We start from the raw sequence: 20,430 nt of genomic DNA on the forward strand, positions 1-20,430 counted from the left end.
AACATAATCTTCTTGCCAAGTATATTCCCAAGCATGTTTTTTATTAGACTGTATTTTTTTAGTAGCATGAAGCCCTGGCATACCTAATATAGTTAGCTAAAAGCTTGATGGTTGGTAACATGGATTTCAAGTTCGAAGCCTGTTTGTTCTATATTTCTAGCTGAGTATATTTCTAAAAAAAATAATAATAAACAAAAGGGATAAGATTGATATCTTTCTTTTTGTAAACAAAAAAAGAGTAGCATGGTATTGAGTGCACAGATGAGCTTCGTCGGCCTGGTGCTGGATTAAGGTTGGAAGTCGAGAACTTTAGAGGAGTATTTTGGTGATAGTTTTGCTCACGATTTTTATTATTATCTTTGTCTAAGCTTCATCGAGTATGAAAGTATCAAAAAGAATCAAGAAAGGAAAAAAAAAAATTACATAAAATTTATCTAGTTCGGCTACTCTCAACCATATATTTATGTGAATGATTAAATTCCGGTAAGATTAGAAGTAAAATCTAATAAAATTACAAACAATTCTAATTTAACTAATTGAGTCGACCAAATCCTGAGATTTATTCCAACTTAAAATATGAAGTAACTAAACTTTGAACTTGGAACTAAGGTATCAACCATCAAACACTTAACCAACAGCCAATTCTCTAATAGAAATTAAATTCTCGTTAATTATATCACCAGTTAATTTCACGTATTAGTTAATTTGATAAGTCAGAATATAAGAAAATTTTGATAACTCAGAATTAAAAAAAAATAATAATTAAATATTAGATAATCTGTTATAAATATACCATATAAAGAGTTGCATGATCCAAAGGACTAACCTCATCAAAGTTAAGTAGTTGCAAATCTCAACAACTAAATACATATTGTTCAATTTTTAAAATTTGAAATTTTGATGGAGTAAATCCTAGTTTTGAGATATATAATTTATGGTTGGATTTTTAATAGTATGTTGCACGATGCACCGGGTCCATGCAACAGTTCCCCTCTGCTGTAAGGGTAAAATATGAGGTGGCTGTTTAAAGAATCAGAAGCTGTGATCTCTGTGTTTTGCTCACCTCCTCCGTAACCTTCTCCTGTGCTATGCATGTATTTTTTTTTTTTTAAACTGACCCTAAAATATTTTATAATTCGCTTAATAAGTTTATCAAAATTTTAATTTACAAAGTAATCTTATTTTTTATAATTCAACACCCTAGTGAAAAGAGAAATAATTAATTTTGTCCAACTCAGCACCACAGTGGAAGAATAAATCAGGTTGGTGGAATTTTTATTTAGTTGTTTTTGTTGGAATAATAATTCAAATTTAATTAAAATATAGTTAGAGATAAGTTTAAGTCTTTTACTTGACTATGGCTAGGATTTGTAATTATCCAAAGTAAAAGTCGAATTTATCATCTGGTATAACTTGATAGCTATATATATTTAGGCATGGGTTAATTTTAGATGAATAAGCCACTGTGGATATGGCTGCATGGGTGTTACCCAAAATATAATTAAATACTTTTTATTAATAAAGTATTTGTTTAGTTATTTTCTTACTCTTTCAATATCTTTTCTCCATATTATTTTGTTCGATTTTAGATCTTAGGTTATATTATTGGTATCAGAGCAAATCACGTTTTCAACAATTATGATCAAAATGTCTCAAAAATAATTATTTTAACGGTTGATATGGCATATTTTTAGGTTCAACGGTGTAAGACAATCCAAATAATATGATCAATACTTCTGATTTAAAATTTGAATGTTTTATCACTATTTTTTATGAGATTTTTATTTTTAACCATTTATTTTAAGGCTACTCGTTTACTAGGCAAATAAAGTCAAAAAATTATGAAATTTGATTTTTATATAGTTACAACAGCGTAGATCATGTTTAGGGTATGTTTGTTTCACCGAAACTTGACTTTGGTTGAAGTGGACTTTGGGTTGAGGTGGAGTTCGATGAAAACTATTTTTTTTTAGCTGTTTGTTTCGTAGTTATGAAAGTGGAGTTTCAATAGTTCTGCTGTTTGTTTGGTAGAAAATGTATGATGTAAAACTATAATTTATGTATAAATAATAAATAATTTAATAAATAAAAATAATATAATTATATTTAATATAATTAAAATTTAATTTAAAACAATTAAATTATTTTTTTTTATACCTAAATTATAATAATACAACAATAAAACTATGAAGTAAAAAAAATTAATACTTGATTAATCAATTTTTATCATATTTTAGATATGTCAACCGAATAAAAAAATAATTAATACCATAATTAAATATAATTATCTTTATTTAGTATATTATTTTATTATTTTTTCTTCTCCCTCCTTCACCGTAATTGACTTTGGCCCACGATAGGCCGAAGTCAATTACGCCATATCGGGGTAACTCGAGTTTCAGCCGTAACTATTTTACGGCGAACCAAACAGCAGAAGTGATAGATTACGGCGTAAACGACTTCCCTCCTCTCCACTTTCCCTCACTTCCACCCAAACAAACACACAACGAAACTGATTACTGAATCGAATGTTCTATTATCGAAAACAACTTACAAGCAAAAGTACAGGAGAGCCTAGTTCATAATTGTATTGTCGGTTTGTAGATTTTTTGTGAATTTTAAAATTATATATTTGTTATTAGAAATTTTGTATGGTTATTAAAATTAAGTGAGAAAAATATAAGAAGAAACTGTAGAATCATTTTCTTTTTAATTTTTTTTTAAGTTTTATTAAACAGTAAATTATTCATCGTTTTTTAACTGAGTTGGATAAAATAGAATTATTTAGCCAAATTATGTTAAATATTTCCTATGCCTCTTCCTCATAGGAAACCCATGTTTTGTTTGATCATTGTTGAGCGAGGGTGGTGACCGTACTTTTTGGCCCAATGATTTCACTCGGCTTCTAGTAAAAGCCACTCTGGCATTTGCCTCTCAAACTCTCGTGACCGTGGTGCATTTAACACCGGTTGGTTTTTTAGGCTTAATTTTGTAGTGAGATCCATCTAATGTTATTAAATAAAATAAAGTTGAGATAAAAATATATAAAGATATATTTTTGCGTTATCGTAACTGACTCATCGCGATATACGAAACACAACACGTACGTAACGTAATTCTCAAACGAAGTCTGTTTAGTTTGATGCCTATCTAACGCTATTAGATAAAATAGAGTTAGGATAAAAGTATATGGAAATATACTTTTGCGTTTCTCCGGTGGGACCGGAGAAAATATATCGTAACTGACTAATCGCGAATGTAATATTACGTATGAAACCAATAGTGTATTTTTCTATCGTATTTTTTCACCACATGTAAAACAATCTTCCGCAATCCAAAACGAAACCAAACGAAACCAAAGATGATGTGAGAAAAAAAGTTTTTCAAGAAAATATTTTTATAATTTTTTTTCAACTTTTTGCCGATTTAATTCAAAGAAAAACTAATTTCTTCAAAAGTTTTTTTTTTTCAGAATTTATGAAAAAGTAGTATTTTTGTGTTCCTAATAAAAGGGCAAACGAAATACTATTTTCCATGAAATTTAGACAAAAAAAACTTTACAAAAAAATTAGTTTTTTTTTTTAACCAAAAAGACGAAAAAATGAAAAAGAAAAACTTTATCATGAAAAACTTTTTTCTTCGAAATTTTTTTCTCCACATTTTTTCAAGAAACAAATCAGCCTTTTAATTTTCAAACTTTAAATTATTATTATTAAATTTTATAATCTAATTTATTAACTAAATTACCGTGTCGCCGATACGAAAGTGATAAGAAATCTTAATATTGCTGCACCATCAACCACACTTCCATACTAGCAGAATATCAATATTTATCTACTAAATTAGATTCTGGGGCTTAATTATAATAATTTTAAAAGTTTAAATTAGTAATTTTGTTCATGATCTAATATGTAAATAACTTTTTTGTCTAATTAAGTTTATTTTATTTCAATATTATATGGGTCTTACGTTGATCTTAATTAACAATTAATTAAACTTACATATATTTGTGAATTTATTTTCTACTTTGTCTAAATTATTATAATTTTTTGTTTGCTATTTGTGTAGTTTAGTTTGTTCCAATTAAATAGTTTTAATTTGTTCTCAAGCAAAAATATTTAAGTTAATTAAAAAAAGTATAGATAATAGATGATGGATAAAATAAAGATTTTATTTAGTTTTTAGATAAACTATTATCAATATAGATATTTGGGCCGTTTGGTCTAGATTCTAGAAAAGTGATTTCTATAGAATTTATTTTGGTTAAAAGGTACTGAGCGTTTGACTGAGTTTAAATAAAAGTGATTTTTCTGAAATAATTTTGTAAAGATGGTTTGGCAAAAAAAATTTGATATTTGCATACAATAATATTTTTTACTAAATTCTATTTCAAAATAATTTAAAATTTGAATTAAATTTAAAATCTATACTTTAATATTTGTACAAAATTTAAAAATTAAAATTTTAAATATAAATTTAAAATTTTGAAGTTTGAGTCCAAAATTAGAATTAGATTTCAAGAAGTAGGTTTTTAACTGTTTCTAATTTTGAGTCTCGAAAATTAGAAAACTGATTTTAAAAATTAGAATCAGATTTTGAACAAGAAGTTACTAACGCTCTATTGAGTTAAAAATTACTTGTAAACCCAAAATCATTTTTCAAACACTAGATTAAACACCCACTTATGATTGTTTCTCTAAATTAGTGGGATATTTTTAGATATTGAGATTTTTTTATAATTTAGGTTTGAAGGAAAGGAGCATAAGAAATCATTTGAATTAAATATTATTTTCTAAAATTAGATCAAATTTGTACAACAAATATAGCACAACTTATAGTTGCACTAGAATGCTATTAATTATTGCAACCAAGTTACTACTATCAAGTATTCGGCCCTTGGATCAAGCGACACGGATGGTGGGTCTCCAATTGCGCAGAGATCTAAGGGTCAAAATGTTGATTATACCAATAGTTTTGTTACTCTTAACTTTACTTTTATATCCATAAAGTTAATAAGTAAACAAATAATTAACTAATGCATAATCTAATAAAGTAGTTATTATTATCTACAACTAATACTTATCTTTATGTTTCAAAATCTAATAAATTAATACATATAATTAATATCTAATACTTTCTTTTTGTATTTCTTATTCACAACCAAAACCCCCTCGCTCTTTTATCCCCCCTCTAGCTCTCTCCATATATTCATAACCAAAGCAACAGCTCTTCCAAAAAAAAAAAGGAAAAGGTACTCTCTCTTTCTCCTTTCTCCCTCTCTCTCTCAAAAAAAAAGCTTGTAAGTAAGAGGGAAAAAAAAGGAGTTTCCTTTTGCCTTTTTGTCTTAGGTAGAAATTTTTTCTCTCTTTAGCATTATTTTATTTTCTAAGTTTCAATCAAATATGCTATTGCATTTTTTTTTTTCCTTTTGAGAGAAAAATAACAAGTTATTGTCTATTATATTTGTTTCTGATTTGTATTTATGTTAAATCTCTTGAAACTCTTTCTATATTCAAAATTTATTAATTTTTTCCATATAAAATTTTCAAATGTCATAGAACACATTCATTGAGTTAGGATTTTGAGATCTCTATTACAGAGTTTTTTGGATACCATGTATATAATAATGTACTTATACATTTGGTGCATGCAATAATCTAAAATATGTATTTTACCTATATTATAATATATGAAAACTGAGAGAAAAAAGGAAAAATAATTTAAAATTATATCAATCAATAGTCTTAAATTTTAAGTTGACATACAAAAGAGATATGGAAAGAAATATAAATATAGGCAGAAAACAAATCTAAGGAAATTTATTAGGATCATCTTCTATTTTATATTTATCTATATTATCTATCAATACTATATATAAAAGCAGATATTTTGAATTTAGATTTTTCAACAAACTCACCATTTAGAGAAAAGAGTTTGATTCTTTCTTTTTCTTATGCAAAAGAAATAACGTAACAACAAACTTTTAATCTTTTTTCTCTAATGGATAACCTTTCATCTTTTTTCTATACAATATTTCTATATTATTTTATATCTTTTTGTTTGGATGAATATTTTTTAGGTTCTTCAACACTATCTACTAATATTTATTTGTTATATTGACTTTTTATTAATTGCAATCTACAATAAAATTGAATTTAATTTCAAATATATATTTAAATTTTAATCTAATATAATTTAAATTTCTAAATTTCTAAAGCAAAAGTAAAATTTGAATTTAAATTGTGAATTAAAATTTATTTTGGATATCAAATTTGAATTAACAATTAAAGAATTTTAATTAAAGTGGATCAAAAAACATGTAGAAATATGGATTTATCAGAAATAAAAAAAATATGCAGAAATATTTAGTACATATTAGAAAAAAGTAGAATTATATAATTTATCACCTACATCAACTATATAAATTGAGTTAAGATATGACAGATATTTTTTAATAAAATATAGTGGATAATTTTATTTTTTAAAAATTTAAATTTTTATTGTAAATTTTTGGATAACAATTACATATANTGATTTATAAAGACGTATAAAAAAAATAAAGACTATTTAGGTATAAAGACATATTAGAAAAAAGTAGAATTATATAATTTATCACCTACATCAACTATATAAATTGAGTTAAGATATGACAGATATTTTTTAATAAAATATAGTGGATAATTTTATTTTTTAAAAATTTAAATTTTTATTGTAAATTTTTGGATAACAATTACATATAAATTTTTTATATTGATTTGAGATAATTATTAAAATAATTATGTCTATATATAGAGCTAGGCTGGTATACTATTGGTAGTACGGAGACCTTCGTGCTACCAAGTTGTTTTCAATATTGTGGCTTCCAAATCGACGATCGGCTCCGTTAGACTTGATCTACACTATTAAAAGTATTTGAAAACTAAATTTCATAATTTTTCGGCATCATTTACCTATCAAACGAATAGTATAAAAATGAACGGCTGAAAATAAAAATCTCATAAAAAATGATAAAAAAAGACTTGAATTTAAGATCAGATGTACTGATCTTACTCTAAATAGTGAAAAAAAATTTCTATAAAAATTTCATCAGATTTGGATTGTTTTACACCGTTAAATTCACAAATGCATCACATCAACAATGCATCATATCAACCATTAAAATTGTCAATTTTGAGACCTTTTGATCACTAGCCAAATGATATCAAAAAATTATGAAATTTAGTTTCCAAATACTTCTAATAGTGTAGATCAAGTTTAACGGAGCCGGTCATCAATTTGGAAACCGAATCATTGAAAACAACTTGGTAGCACAGAGACCTCCGTGCTACTGAATAGTATACTAGCCTAGCTCCTATATATATATATATAGAGAGAGAGAGAGAGAGAGAGAGAGAGTAGTTCTTTTGTGCTATTAGCATAATGGAGACCTTCGTGTTCCTAAGCCGTTTTCAATAATGGAACTTCTGAGTCGATGATTGACTCCGTTAAACTTGATCTAACATATTTGAAGTATTTACAAAATAAATTTTTTGATTGTTCGATATCATTTACCTTGTGTCGAAATGACTAAAAATCAATGGTTGAAAATAAAAATCTCACAAAAGATTTTACATAGTACTAAAATTTTCGATCACAGATATTAATCTTGTTGTAAATAGTATAAAGAATTTTCTATCAAAATTTTATTTGATTTAAATACTTTTACACTGTAAAACTTGCAAACGACACACATCAATCATTAAAATTTTTTGCTTTTAACTCTTTTGATCATTAGATAAATGATATCGAAAAATCGCAAAATTTTTTCTAAATACTTTAAGTACACTAAATCAAGTCTAATGAAGATGGTCGTCGATTCGGAAGTTTAATTATAACAAACAACTAGACGGAGCCCATGTACTCCCGGTAGCACACAAGTCCTATTAAAGTTTAGCTGCAATACTATCTGTAGCACGGAGATCTCCATGGTACCAAGTTATTTTCAATGGTGCGGCTTCCAAATCAACGATCGGTGCTGTTAGACTTGATCTACACTATTGTAAGTATTGGAAAACTAAAATTCATAGTTTTTTGAAATTATTTACCTATTAAACGAGTAGTCTAAAAATGAATGGCTGAAAATAAAAATCTCATAAAAAATGATGATAAAAGACTTGAATTTAAGATCAGAGATACTGATCTTACTCTAAATAGTGAAAAAAAATTATAAAAATTTTATCAGATTTGAATTATTTTACACTGTTAAATTCGCAAATACATCATATCGATTATTAAAATTATCAATTTTGAGACTTTTTAATCACTAGCCAAATAATGTCGAGAAATTATGAAATTTAGTTTTCAAATACTTTCAATAGTGTAGATCAAATCTAATGGAACTGATTATTGATTTGGGAACCGCTTCATTGAAAACAACTTAGAAGCACGAAGGCCTCCATGATACAAATAGTATAGTATTCTATCTCTCTCTCTCTCTCTTTCTATATATATATATTCTACATTATTGAAAGTATTTAAAAACTAAATTTTATAATTTTTTGACATTATTTGGCTAGTGATCAAAATGTCTCAAAATTGATAATTTTAATGATCGATGTGATACATTTGTGAAAATGTGATAAAATTTTTATAAATTTTTCTTTTCACTAGTTAGAGTAAGATTAGTATCTTTGATCTTAAATTCAAATCTTTTCTCATCATGTTTTATAAAATTTTTATTTTCAGCCGTTTATTTTTAGACTACTATATTCTGATAGGTAAATGATGTCCAAAAATTATAAAATTTAGTTTTCAAATACTTTCAATAGTATAGATCATATTATTTTATCTTATTTTTAAAATAAAAAAATAATAATGGACCCTCGTAACCCTATGAAATTTTCCACAGCTCACATACAATTCTAAAATCTCATAAAAATTCACATATAATCAAAATAAAATTAGTTTATCAAAATAGACTAGGGCTATTATATTCTTATAAATATAAACTCCTTTGTACTCGTAAGTTTTCGGCTATTTACTAAAGGAATGTATAGTTCTCCGATTAGGATGATAGTGGTCCTATGATCTAACTGGTAAAAATAGTCAAAGAAATAATTCTGATGATAAAAAATTTAAAAAATGTAAACTCATAAAAATATAAATAGTTGAACTCTATCAAATAAATATGTGTTTGTAAAATTATTATGAATTATAAATAAGAGTCCGCATAAATATATAGTTTCTGTGCAAACTGACCGTTCTGACGAGATGCTTTATGAGAGACGAATGCGAAGCTAGATTTTGTTTTTTTTCCTCTTCTTAGTTTTTTTTTATTTAATAATAATCTCACCGCGCGCCCGTTCCCCTCCCCCATTTCTCTCTCTCATCTCTCTCTCTCTCTCTCTCTCTTTCTGTCCCAACCTCCATTTACACGCTCTCTCTTTGTCTCTCTCTCTAGGGTTTCTCGTTCCCCTCGTCGTTGGCGCGGGATGAGCTCTCCCCACGTGATCGACCTGTCGAGCGACGACGAGGACGACGAAGACGGGGCGCTCGACCTCGAATCCCGCTTCAAAGACGCCAAATTTGTGCTTCCGCTGAGCACCAATGGCGTGGGGGGGAGCTTTTGCGGTGGGGGGGCGGCGGCCTGTAGAGAGCTCGTGGTGAAGCAGGAGATCGAAGAGAGCAGGAGCTCCAACAGCGGCTCCTGCTTGTCGGAGCAGGCGACGTCGTCGGCCGCTGCTGAAGCTGCGGCTGCGGCTGCGGCTGCGGCCGCGGCCGCGGCCGCGGCGCCCAATTTGGCCTCTGCGCCGCGGCTGTGCCGGCAATTTTGGAAATCCGGGGATTACGAAGTGTTAGGCCACGATGCGGCGCCGCAACCACGCGGTTCGATTCAAAATTTGGTTAATTTTTTTTGCTTCTTTTGGATGTTTATGAGAAGTGTTTGATTTGTTCTTGTGATTTCTTGGTGTTTTCAGGTGGGAGGAACCGGTTGCGGATTAATCCCAAGTTTCTGCATTCAAATGCGACTTCGCACAAGTGGGCTTTTGGTGGTATAATTCTTGCCCCCTTGTTGTTGTTTTTTTTTTTTTTTCGTGAACAGAGATCAAATGTTGCAAAAGTTTGATTTTTTTTTTTCTGTGTTTTGATCTCTTTATTTTGCAGCAATAGCAGAGCTTCTTGATAATGCAGTTGATGAGGTAGGTGTGGAAGGTCAAGTCCTTTGATGTTTCAATTCTTGGATTTTGTATATGTTGAGTCCAACTCAATAAAGTTTCAATAAGTTGGTCCTAGTTAGATAGCTCCAAGTATTTTTGAATAATGTCCACATAAAAGGTTTTCAGAGTTGAATTTTAAACTGCAAAATCTCATTTTTGATGCTAATTAGCATGTTGTTCTTATGTAAACAGGTGCATAATGGTGCCAGCTTTGTCAACGTTGATAAATTTGTTAATCCGCGGGATCATAGTGCTGCATTACTGATTCAAGGTACCTCAGAACATGCAAAACACTTTTTTTGTTTTGTTTTTGTTTATTACTCTCTGACCCAGTGATTGTTTTGTGAATAAGATGACGGAGGAGGAATGGACCCAGAATCCTTGCGCCGTTGCATGAGCTTCGGATTTTCTGATAAGCAATCGGAATCTTTCATTGGACAATGTATGAAATTTTTGCTATTTAATCTGCATGCTTTTCAATCTTATTTTCTTTTTCTTTTGCTCTTTCTTTGTTTTCCTAGTAATTTGTTGTGTTGGAACATAGATGGAAATGGTTTCAAGACCAGCACTATGAGGCTTGGAGCAGATGTGATTGTTTTCAGTCGCTGCAGGAAGAACATGTACCTTCTCATGTCTAACTGTCTCTGTACTTCGTGTTTACTTACCATACTCTGTTATGATCAGATACTTATTTGAAAGGTTGTTATTAAATAATATCATATTACCCACATATTATAAGTATGGAACTATGAATATTCAGGGTAACATGTAATCGAAACCAGCAAAAGGATATTGGATTCTCTATTGTAGCCGGAGGCATTTAAATGTGTAATATATAGTAGAATACTGAGTACAAGGTTTTAAGTGCCCGTCGGCACGAGCTGTATTTATCGTGCCGTACCGTGCCAACAAGATACCGGCACGATACAGACCTCGTGTCGATGGCACAGCTCAAAACTCTCTATTCTTTAAATTAGTAAGTAATTTTCTCAATAAAGTTCAAAAGATGTGATAAAAAGACATAATAAATAGTTATAATATTTTGTTGCTAAAGAAAATAAATATTTCATGCTACTATGTGTCGGCATACAAGAATTTTTTTTACCAGCACGCATCGGCATGGCTTGGCACGCACCGTGCCGTACCGTGTCGGCAAGTTTCTGGCACGACCCTGTGCCACGACACTTAAATCTTTGACCGAGCATAATGAGTTTTAGCTTGGATTACATGTAGGTTGTAGGTTCCTAAAAGGGATAATGCCTGTAAACGCCTAGGCAGTCACCGACAACAACACTACATATTATTACTTGCATTCTTACCTCTGTTGTAATTTGCATCAGTAACTTCGTTCATAGGAATATGTAACTTTGGGCCATAAACCTGTTACGCAGTTTTTGATACTTATACTTTAGACATTTACTTTATAACACGCATGCTATGTATATGCTCATTGGAAGGTGCCTTTTCATTACCTGTATTATATTTATGCATCTAGTCTATATATTATTACTATTACTCAGTAGTTTACTGTTGTTCTTTTGTTTTTTCAAAATATGCTCATATTCTTCACATGTGCAATCTTCTTGACTACCTTTTTTCTCTTTTTGCATGTAGGGCATTAACTCAAAGTGTTGGTCTCCTTTCTTATACCTTTCTAAGGCAAACACATTGTGATGATATAGTAGTGCCATCGGTGAGTTTGACGCATGTTTTTTATATTCTAATATTACTTTTTACCATTGGTTCCAATGAATAATCGTCCCTTTAATTATTTGTACATGATGGTCTTCTTGATGTGATTACGGTTACTTTTTCCAGGTAGACTATGAGTTTGATCCACTAACTGGTTCATTTGGTAGGCTGTTGCGTCATGATCAAAAGCTGTTTTCTTCTAATTTGTCAATTCTCTTAAAATGGTCCCCTTTTGCCACTGAGGCTGAATTATCAAAGGAAGTAAGTTACATATTATTCCTCAGCTAGCTGCCTAACTTGTATTATTTATGTGCATGTATGCTTTCCTTTTGCTAGTTTAGAGAAGCTTGTAAGATGACTGACACTTAACTATGTATCACATGATGAAATTTAAATAGCACAGCTGGTATGATTGTGCATCGGATGAGACACTAAGATACTATGTTGTAAAAACTTTGATGCCTGTTCTTGATGATGTAAGAAACTTATACCCATTGCGAGTGCAGCATTGGATAAAATTTATTAGAGAGGCCTGAGTGCTGGTGTGGCAGATTATTTTGATATTATAGTCAATTTTAAGCATGTGAAACTAAGCATGATGAGAAGATATTTGTTCTGCGAGTGGTGGTTAGTAAACTCTTTGGACGAAAAAAAAGGATAAGCTTTGCTTGATCTTGATAGTTGGAATTATCCCTTCTAATATTTCATGCTTGACCGAAAATGGATCTCAATTTTATGCATTGTGTTATGTTAATCAGTGAACCATTCTTATGTAAACGTAAATCACCGAATGATGATAAATTTCTTATTTTTATTATTCTTGTAAACATAGAGTGGAATGTTGCAACCAATTCATCACCCATTCTATGATCTCTTCAACTATCTGGTGTCATTCTGATAAATCTATATGTTATTGCCCTCCATTTTCAATGTTAAATCCAATCTTATTGCATATTCTATCACCCAAGTTCTCTGAAATTCTCTTTCCCTTTCTTGGATATTTTCTAAACTTGCTTTGAATTTAATGAGCAGTTTGATGAAATAGGACAATGTGGCACGAGAATAGTTGTATTCAATCTATGGCTTAATGATGATGGGGACATGGAGCTCAATTTTGACTCTGATGCTAAGGTTCTTAATTATCTTCTGTTTATTACTATAATTTTCTGTCCTTTTCATTAGTAGATGCTAAATCCTATGATTTGTAAATTCTTTTGATTTATTGATTTGAAATAGTCTTCTCCTCTTTTTTTTTTTTTTGGTTTTGAAACTGAACAAGGTACCACAGCCAATTGCATTCTGTTTGTTATTTAAAGTTATCTATATTCTATCCTGAAGCATTGTATGTCTTTCACGTATCTCTTCTTCACAATATTGCTTGGTTTCCGTCGTATTTGCATAATCATATGTTACTTTCATGTTAATTTGTCATTGCTGTACACTATCTTCTTCCTTGTCCTTCACCAATATTGACTAGAGTGGTTGCTATTTTCAGGATATATTGATCAGTGGAGCACATAATAAAGTGAAAACAAATAGTATGGAAAAGGCACTGACCAAAAATTATGTCGCAAGACGGCTTAATTTTTCTCTTCGAGTAAGTTATTAGGGAATATTCGATGATTTGCCAAAATTATTTTTCTGTTGCATTAATTAATTATTTTTTTTTTGGTTTTTTGAATTCATCCAGGCATATGCGTCTATACTGTATCTTCATCTACCGGAGAATTTCAGAATTATCTTACGTGGTGAAGTTGTTGAGCCTTACCATATTGCTAATGATTTGATATATCGTGAATGTGTCTTGTATAGACCACAAGTTGCTGGAGTCGTCGAGGTTTGTATCGTAGAAGATTCATTGTTATTACTGTATTGAGTTCATGCTTGACTTTTTGTTCTCGTGTACCAATGCATCGAATTTAGCTGCATGTAGAATTAGCTTGGAAGTTGATTAATATTTTAGTTCATTTTGTTATTGTATAAATACTGGAAAACAACTTTGAGGTTGATTGGAAAAAAAAAAAAATTGAGCAGCGCCTTCTATTTAGTTCTATTTATTTTCTACTCAATTACCCCTCCTGAGTGGTTCACATTGTGATCTTCATTCGACATATCCGACTCATCTTTTCTGCTTTCTAGATTTTAACCAATATATGATACCCCCTTATCATATGTGCCAAAATGTTTCAAAATATACAATATGTAGTATGATGGTCTACTTTATGTTGCATGCCATAGTAATCTCATTGGTAGGGTTTCTTTCTTCCATTGTTGCCTTCATTTTATAACTACTGCATATCTCTTTATTCTTTGTTCAGGCTTCTGTTGTCACTACCATTGGCTTTCTCAAAGGTGCTCCACAAATTGACATTCAAGGGTTCAATGTATATCACAAAAATCGCTTGATATTGGTGAGAAATATTCTTTGTCACCCTTGTAAAATGACTGAAGAAATTTTTTGCCGACATTCTCTTTTGCACTATTTCCTTAGTTATTTTATTTCCCTGTGATGTAAAGGAGTTTGCAGTAGTGGGACATGTGTCTGTTGCATGCTTACATGGTTAGATTCTGTGGAAGTTATTGAAACAAGTGTAGCCTCCGGTGCCAAGTTTGATGTTCTTTATTCTTGCCAACTTTTTCTGAAGCTGTATGGATCTGTCAATCTGTCATTTAACAATTTTAAGTTGTTTATGAGGATTGGTATTACTGTTGACAATTTGGTGCCATAAATTTGTACTTAGTGTCTTGTATCCAGTTTCTCTTTCATATCATATATTACTTGTATGCTGTTCTATCTTCTTCAATCAATTTCATGCACCATCAGAAATTACTTTAATTGAATTTTCTTGCAGCCCTTCTGGAGAGTTGCTAACAATTCCTATGGTAAAGGACGAGGTGTTGTTGGTAAGAAAAATTCCACCACCGGCATTTTATGGCAATTTTGTGAATAGATAAATCAGGCTTTATAGAACAAACTAATGATTATTATTTGCATCCTGTACATTCCCCATATTTTCAGGCATACTTGAGGCAAATTTTATTAAACCTACGCATGATAAGCAGGACTTTGAGAAATCAACTCTTTATCAGAAACTTGAATACCGCTTGAAAGAAATGACTTATGAATATTGGTAAAGTTTCAGTCCTTTTTTTTTTTCTTTTTGTAAGAGTTATTTTTCTCGCTCTAATTCGTATTTTCATCAATGTAATGCAGTAAAATATGGTTTGGGATTGTGAGCCACTTTTTTTTTTATGTGAAATCCGCTTTTTCAATGGTATATGGCAGAATTTGCTCTTACAACATTCTGAGAAGTCTTACGAGTGAAAGTTATTAGAATTAGTGGCTACAACTTGGTTTTTAAAATGTTTGCTGATGTACATCTGAGGTCAATGTACTCATAATTCCACAATAGTTAATCATAACATTTTGTTCATAGATTTTTTTGGAGTTTTATATGGCACAAACTGTTTTTTTTTCGTTGTCGATATACTTGTCTTTCCTACCAACTGAAGCAGCAATTAACTTGTTTTTAATTTCTTTAGGGACCTTCATTGTCATTTGGTAGGCTACAATAATCCGAAAAAGCGCAAGGCTTCATTTCCGAATATTGCTCCTGCTAGCGAGATAAACAATGTTGTAATACAGCCGCCTGCTGCTGATGCTTCAACAAACTGCCTAGTCCTCCCTGCTCTAGAAGCTGCCTCCGAAAACGGGACAGAACATGTTAATCACAATGGCAGTTTACAAACTAATCAGAAAGCTAGTTCACAGACTAGTAAGTCGGAGACTTATCTCAGTATGCCTATCGGAGATATTCTCATATGATTAACATGTAGCAATTCTGATGCCAACAGAACTACCAGTAAGAAGGAGGCACGATAGTCTCAATGCTGTGACAGAAGTTGCAGAACCATCAGAGGCAGGAACTGTATCTTCCATACTGGAAGCCAAAGATATTCTCAAGACTCAGGTAGGGATTCGCAAATCTGTTTTAATTGATGTTGCAAATTTGCAAATTTGGTGTAGCCTGGATAAAAGGCCTAGATGTGGAAACCCTCTCAAGTGGCTAGTTGGTGGGATGGTGGTACATACGCAACATGCCTTTGATGTAAGTTGCGTGAGCAAGATAATTTTCCTTGGGTTCCAGAGGAAACTTGAGTTGCAAATGTAGGAGCCAAATGTGAGATGTACCTAACTAGCCTCCTTGAAAGATGCACAACATTTTTCTCTCCCACCTATTCAACAACTGGATCCTGCTAGGTGAATGGCATGTCTTGTTGTAGGAAGCAGTGAAATGCGTGCCAACTTCGTCTGCAGTGTCAAAACTTGTTGGTTAACCTCCTAGAACTTCAAACTTACTAAGAGCTTAGAGTAATTTGGTATAATTTTTCTGCCATGTAATGTGAAATAATAATCTGGGCCTTGTATAGTCTTGATAGTGTTGTAGTTAGTTCTAGGACCAAAGGGAATAAAATTGTCAAAATTGCGGAAGCAGCTATAAGCTTGTAAATGATAGTAGAGAATTCTTCCACACAGGGGATGTACAGGGAGGATTAACACCAACTCTTTATATGCTTTTATTTACTTGTTAGCAAGTTTAAAGAAAGGTGAAAGACCTTAAAATGTTATATTTAACTTGTCGTTTAAATTTGCAGCTGGGGCGCGGTGCTGGACAGAAGCGAATACATGAACTTAAAACAATGATCCTAGAAAGCAAGAAGCTACGAGCGCAGTGAGTTAATAGTAATCTGTATTGTTTCTAATTGGTTTTTTGCTGCTAATACTCAAGATATATTTTTTGTACTTTGAGCTTGATGGTTGTTAGAGACTTATTGTAGTCATAATTCATTAGCCGAGGATGTGTTAGTGTGTATGACCGTGTTTCTCTCTTTATTCAGGTGTTCGGAACTTGAAAAGACGGAAAAGCAGCTTGTGCAAAAGGTAATGTCTTTTAGGTTCTCCGAGTCCTATTCTTTCTGTCTAAAATATAGAATGTTTGAGCCTTGTAATATTGGTTCTTTGAGCATACAACATTGGGCTACCTTTCTTTTCCCTCGTGTATACATTGTTCGTAAAAAACATTCTGGACCAAAAAATTGCTGTGTTAATGACTGATGCACGATCATTTCTGAGAATTCGTTTGAGGAACTTTATCATCATGTTTGCCAGGAACAAGGGCTTAGAAATCAGCTCCAAGAGGCCCGAAAGGAGTACAAGAAATTATTGATCAAACTCGAATTGGCAGAAAAGTTGCAGAAGTTGTGACCTGCGGTTCTCACTCCATGACTAACCTAACCTCGACTTCAGTGTAATTTGATTTTGCCATATCCATTCAGTCACACGATCATAACATTTGGGGCCAAGTTTATTTTGAAGAGGGGGGTGTGTTGGCAGGGTGGTATTGAAAAGGTTTCTAGTGCCGATGAGGTCTTCGATAAACGTAGCTGCTCTCTTATCCTGGGAGAAGGAAACTTTTGCACTATGGATCATGTGGTTGTCTGACACGCTAACCTTCGGCAGTTCATGTAGATTATATCTGCTCAGTTGTGTTGTAAAAATATGTGTAACAATCTTCAGTTTATGAAAAAAATATTAATCTCTTTATCTTTTATTGATCCTAAAGAATGTTGTACCCATAATTTGCCGAAAGTACACCTTGTGCCCATTTTATTATCATTTCCTGGCCATTTTATTTCTGCTCTTGAAACTCATCTGCTCGTGGAGTAGAAGCCAAACTGATTGTCACATGATATTTAGAACTTGCAATTGCTAGAGAGGAACAAAAAGGAAAAAAGTTGAAATGAGCTTTTGGGTTCTACGAACACAAGTTTTTCATGGTGTTTTGCTAGTTTTGTTTGGTACCTTCTCTTTGCATGAAATTTCCAGTTAGTAGTCAGGTGTTGGTAGCTACTTTAGATAGAGGATTTATTGAAGAGTGGAAACAAAAGCTGATAATGTTTTTGATATGTAGATTCATGGAATATGTTACAAACTGGTAATTGAATTTGATGAGATTCAATAAATTTGATCTATTATCACTTTTCTGCAAAGTTTAGCTCACTGCAAAATTTAGTTCAAGAACATGTTTGTTCTTATTGTACCTTTTCTTTATTTTGTGTGACTATGAAGATAAACTGAATTTTGGTTGGGTGAGGTATGTTTATGGTTTGGACCGCATGAGCTAAATATGCAATAACTATAAAATCTCAGATTTGTTAGCTTTTTTCTTATACAGTGTATTATGTTAAGAGTTAGAGTTTTTTTTTTTAATTTTTAAAACTTTATTTTCTATTAAATTTGTACAAGTGAAAAAGAATGCGAAAGATTATTAGGCTTGAAACTTACTGCTTTTGCTAGATTTAGAAAAGCTCTTAGGAGGTCTAAACTAAAATCAAATCTCTAGAATATTTTGACATATTGGTATAAATCATATCTATCAAATTATATTTTAATTTTAAAATTTTAAAATTTTATAATTTAAAATTTTAATCATTAAATATGCGGTACGGCGTAAGTGATGTATTTGAATTTTCTTTCCACGCGGATGATTATTATAGGCCATTATTAGTGTTTGATTAGAAGGGGTGATAACTAATAATTAACTAAATAGAGATAAGGAGTATTTTAGGAATAGGTGTATTTTAAGAGCATAGATACCTTGGAAGAATAGTTAGCATAAAAATATATGTATATTGAGATGGGTTTATTCTGGGAAGAGAGGAGGGTTTGGAAGAAACTTAATAAATCAAAAATTTTGATTCAAAAACTTTTTATTCGCTCTTTTATATATAATAATATGCGATTATAAGCCCATAAAATGACATTTACTGTTGGCTCATTTTGTGCAACTAAATAAACATAGCTCAATTTATTCAGTTAAATAAACATAAATTGTGAAAGCAATTGTCTAGTTATTCATTTAATGGCCTTGTCCAAGCCTGGTTACTCACTCTTTCTTTATGCTTGTTCAGAAATTAGATGTGTCCAAGCAGGTGACATTCATTGTGGGCTCATTTATTTCTTGTGAGAAGGTGAAGTAATTAGTACATACATACACATAATATGACTCTTTGATGCATTTAAATGCTGTAAAACTCTTGACTTTTTGGTAAATTTCAAGATATTAGCATTACTTTATACTAGTTTACGATTTGAGATACTAGAGGATTAACCAATTTTCTTGTTTTTCATATTTGAGCAAATTCCATTCTATCATAATTTTTTCTTTATGTCCAGAAAATTAAATAGCTTGGCCCTACATATGAGAGAACATGGATTCGAGAACATGAGGAAAGAAGTTGTATAGTTTTTACTGACATAGATTTAATAGTTTTCTAACCGGCTCAACTACTGTCTATTCAAACTCACACACCGGTTCTTCTTCATACAATCTTTACAACAAAATTTTTTTTTTAACCACGGTCAACTCGCCCTATTCAAAGTACACAACTAAGATTTATTGTTAGTTTGTCATATTCCTTTTTAATTTATTCTCCGTCCACCACCTATTTAATTCCAATGTTCTCAACTCACCAGCCAAATATAGAAGAAGGTAAAATGATGATTAGTTCGAGTGGTGGTAAAATGACGGATTAGAGTGAGCACTCAAGATTAGAAGCAAGTCGAGAGAAGAAAAAGAAGAGCCTATGGGAGCAAACCATCAAAGTGGAAGATATAAAAAGGAAGCAAGTCAAGAGAAATAAAAGAAGAGAAAAGTAGAGAGAGGTTAAGAGGAAAATTTGTGTTTGTATCCCAATAAAAATAGAACTAACGAGATAGAAATAGGAAAATTTGTGATTGTATCCCAATAAAAATTCCTAATACAATTTAGTGTTTGTTTAATTCATGTTCTATGCTAAGAATTTAAAAAAATTACAAAAAAACCCCTGAAAAATAGCAAAGACAATATTACTTCAGATTTTTACTATAAAAAAAGAGAATATTATAGCCTACATATATGTAAAGCTCCGATAGTTCACATCCATGTATATAATGATGTTGGACCATAGTAATAATAACCGGACTTAAGTAATTTGAGTCAGTGGTTTGGATCCAACGAATAATTATTGCTAGCGGGTCTGATTGTTATATTTGATATTAGAGTTGTTGAGAGCTAAGTCCTACGTGGGACAATTGAACCCTCAAGAGCGCCTCTAAAATCTCACATCCATGTTATTTATTATGTGCAGTGATTGGATGTGGACCAGACGAGATCGCAGGAGCCATCTCTAAAATCTCACATTGTCTAGTAATTCTGGTGTATGTGTGGTGATTAGGTTTGGATAACAGTTCCACATTGGTTAGGAAAGGGATTACAGTTGGGTATATAAGGATCAACAACCCTAATAATACCTAGTAATAATAACTAGCTTAAACATTTTGGGAAATCTTCATCCCAATTTAGTTATACGCACACAGCCTTTACTGATGATTTAAAGTTTGTCAAGTTGATTCCATTGACTCAGTGATCAAACAGAACCAAACTCTGCTGACCTTGATGAGTTACTCAGAACTCAAGCTGAGTCCAAATTAATCGAGTTT

At 31.3% G+C, this 20,430-nt stretch overlaps 1 protein-coding gene across 1 annotated transcript; it reads left to right on the top strand.

Annotated features, from left to right (window-relative positions):
- Nucleotides 9,291–17,565, top strand: LOC109717594 (protein MICRORCHIDIA 6-like). Its single transcript, XM_020243441.1, has 19 exons — nt 9,291–9,864; nt 9,957–10,031; nt 10,144–10,178; nt 10,389–10,467; nt 10,549–10,638; nt 10,741–10,816; nt 11,811–11,889; nt 12,015–12,149; nt 12,921–13,019; nt 13,384–13,485; nt 13,579–13,725; nt 14,207–14,299; nt 14,741–14,792; nt 14,908–15,019; nt 15,432–15,664; nt 15,744–15,859; nt 16,545–16,621; nt 16,788–16,830; nt 17,059–17,565. The coding sequence occupies exons 1-19, from the start codon at nt 9,471–9,473 to the stop codon at nt 17,152–17,154; spliced, it is 2,133 nt and encodes a 710-aa protein (XP_020099030.1). The 5' UTR covers nt 9,291–9,470; the 3' UTR covers nt 17,155–17,565.

Source organism: Ananas comosus, linkage group 11 (assembly GCF_001540865.1).
Source record: "Ananas comosus cultivar F153 linkage group 11, ASM154086v1, whole genome shotgun sequence".
NCBI classification, from domain to species: Eukaryota; Viridiplantae; Streptophyta; class Magnoliopsida; order Poales; family Bromeliaceae; genus Ananas; species Ananas comosus.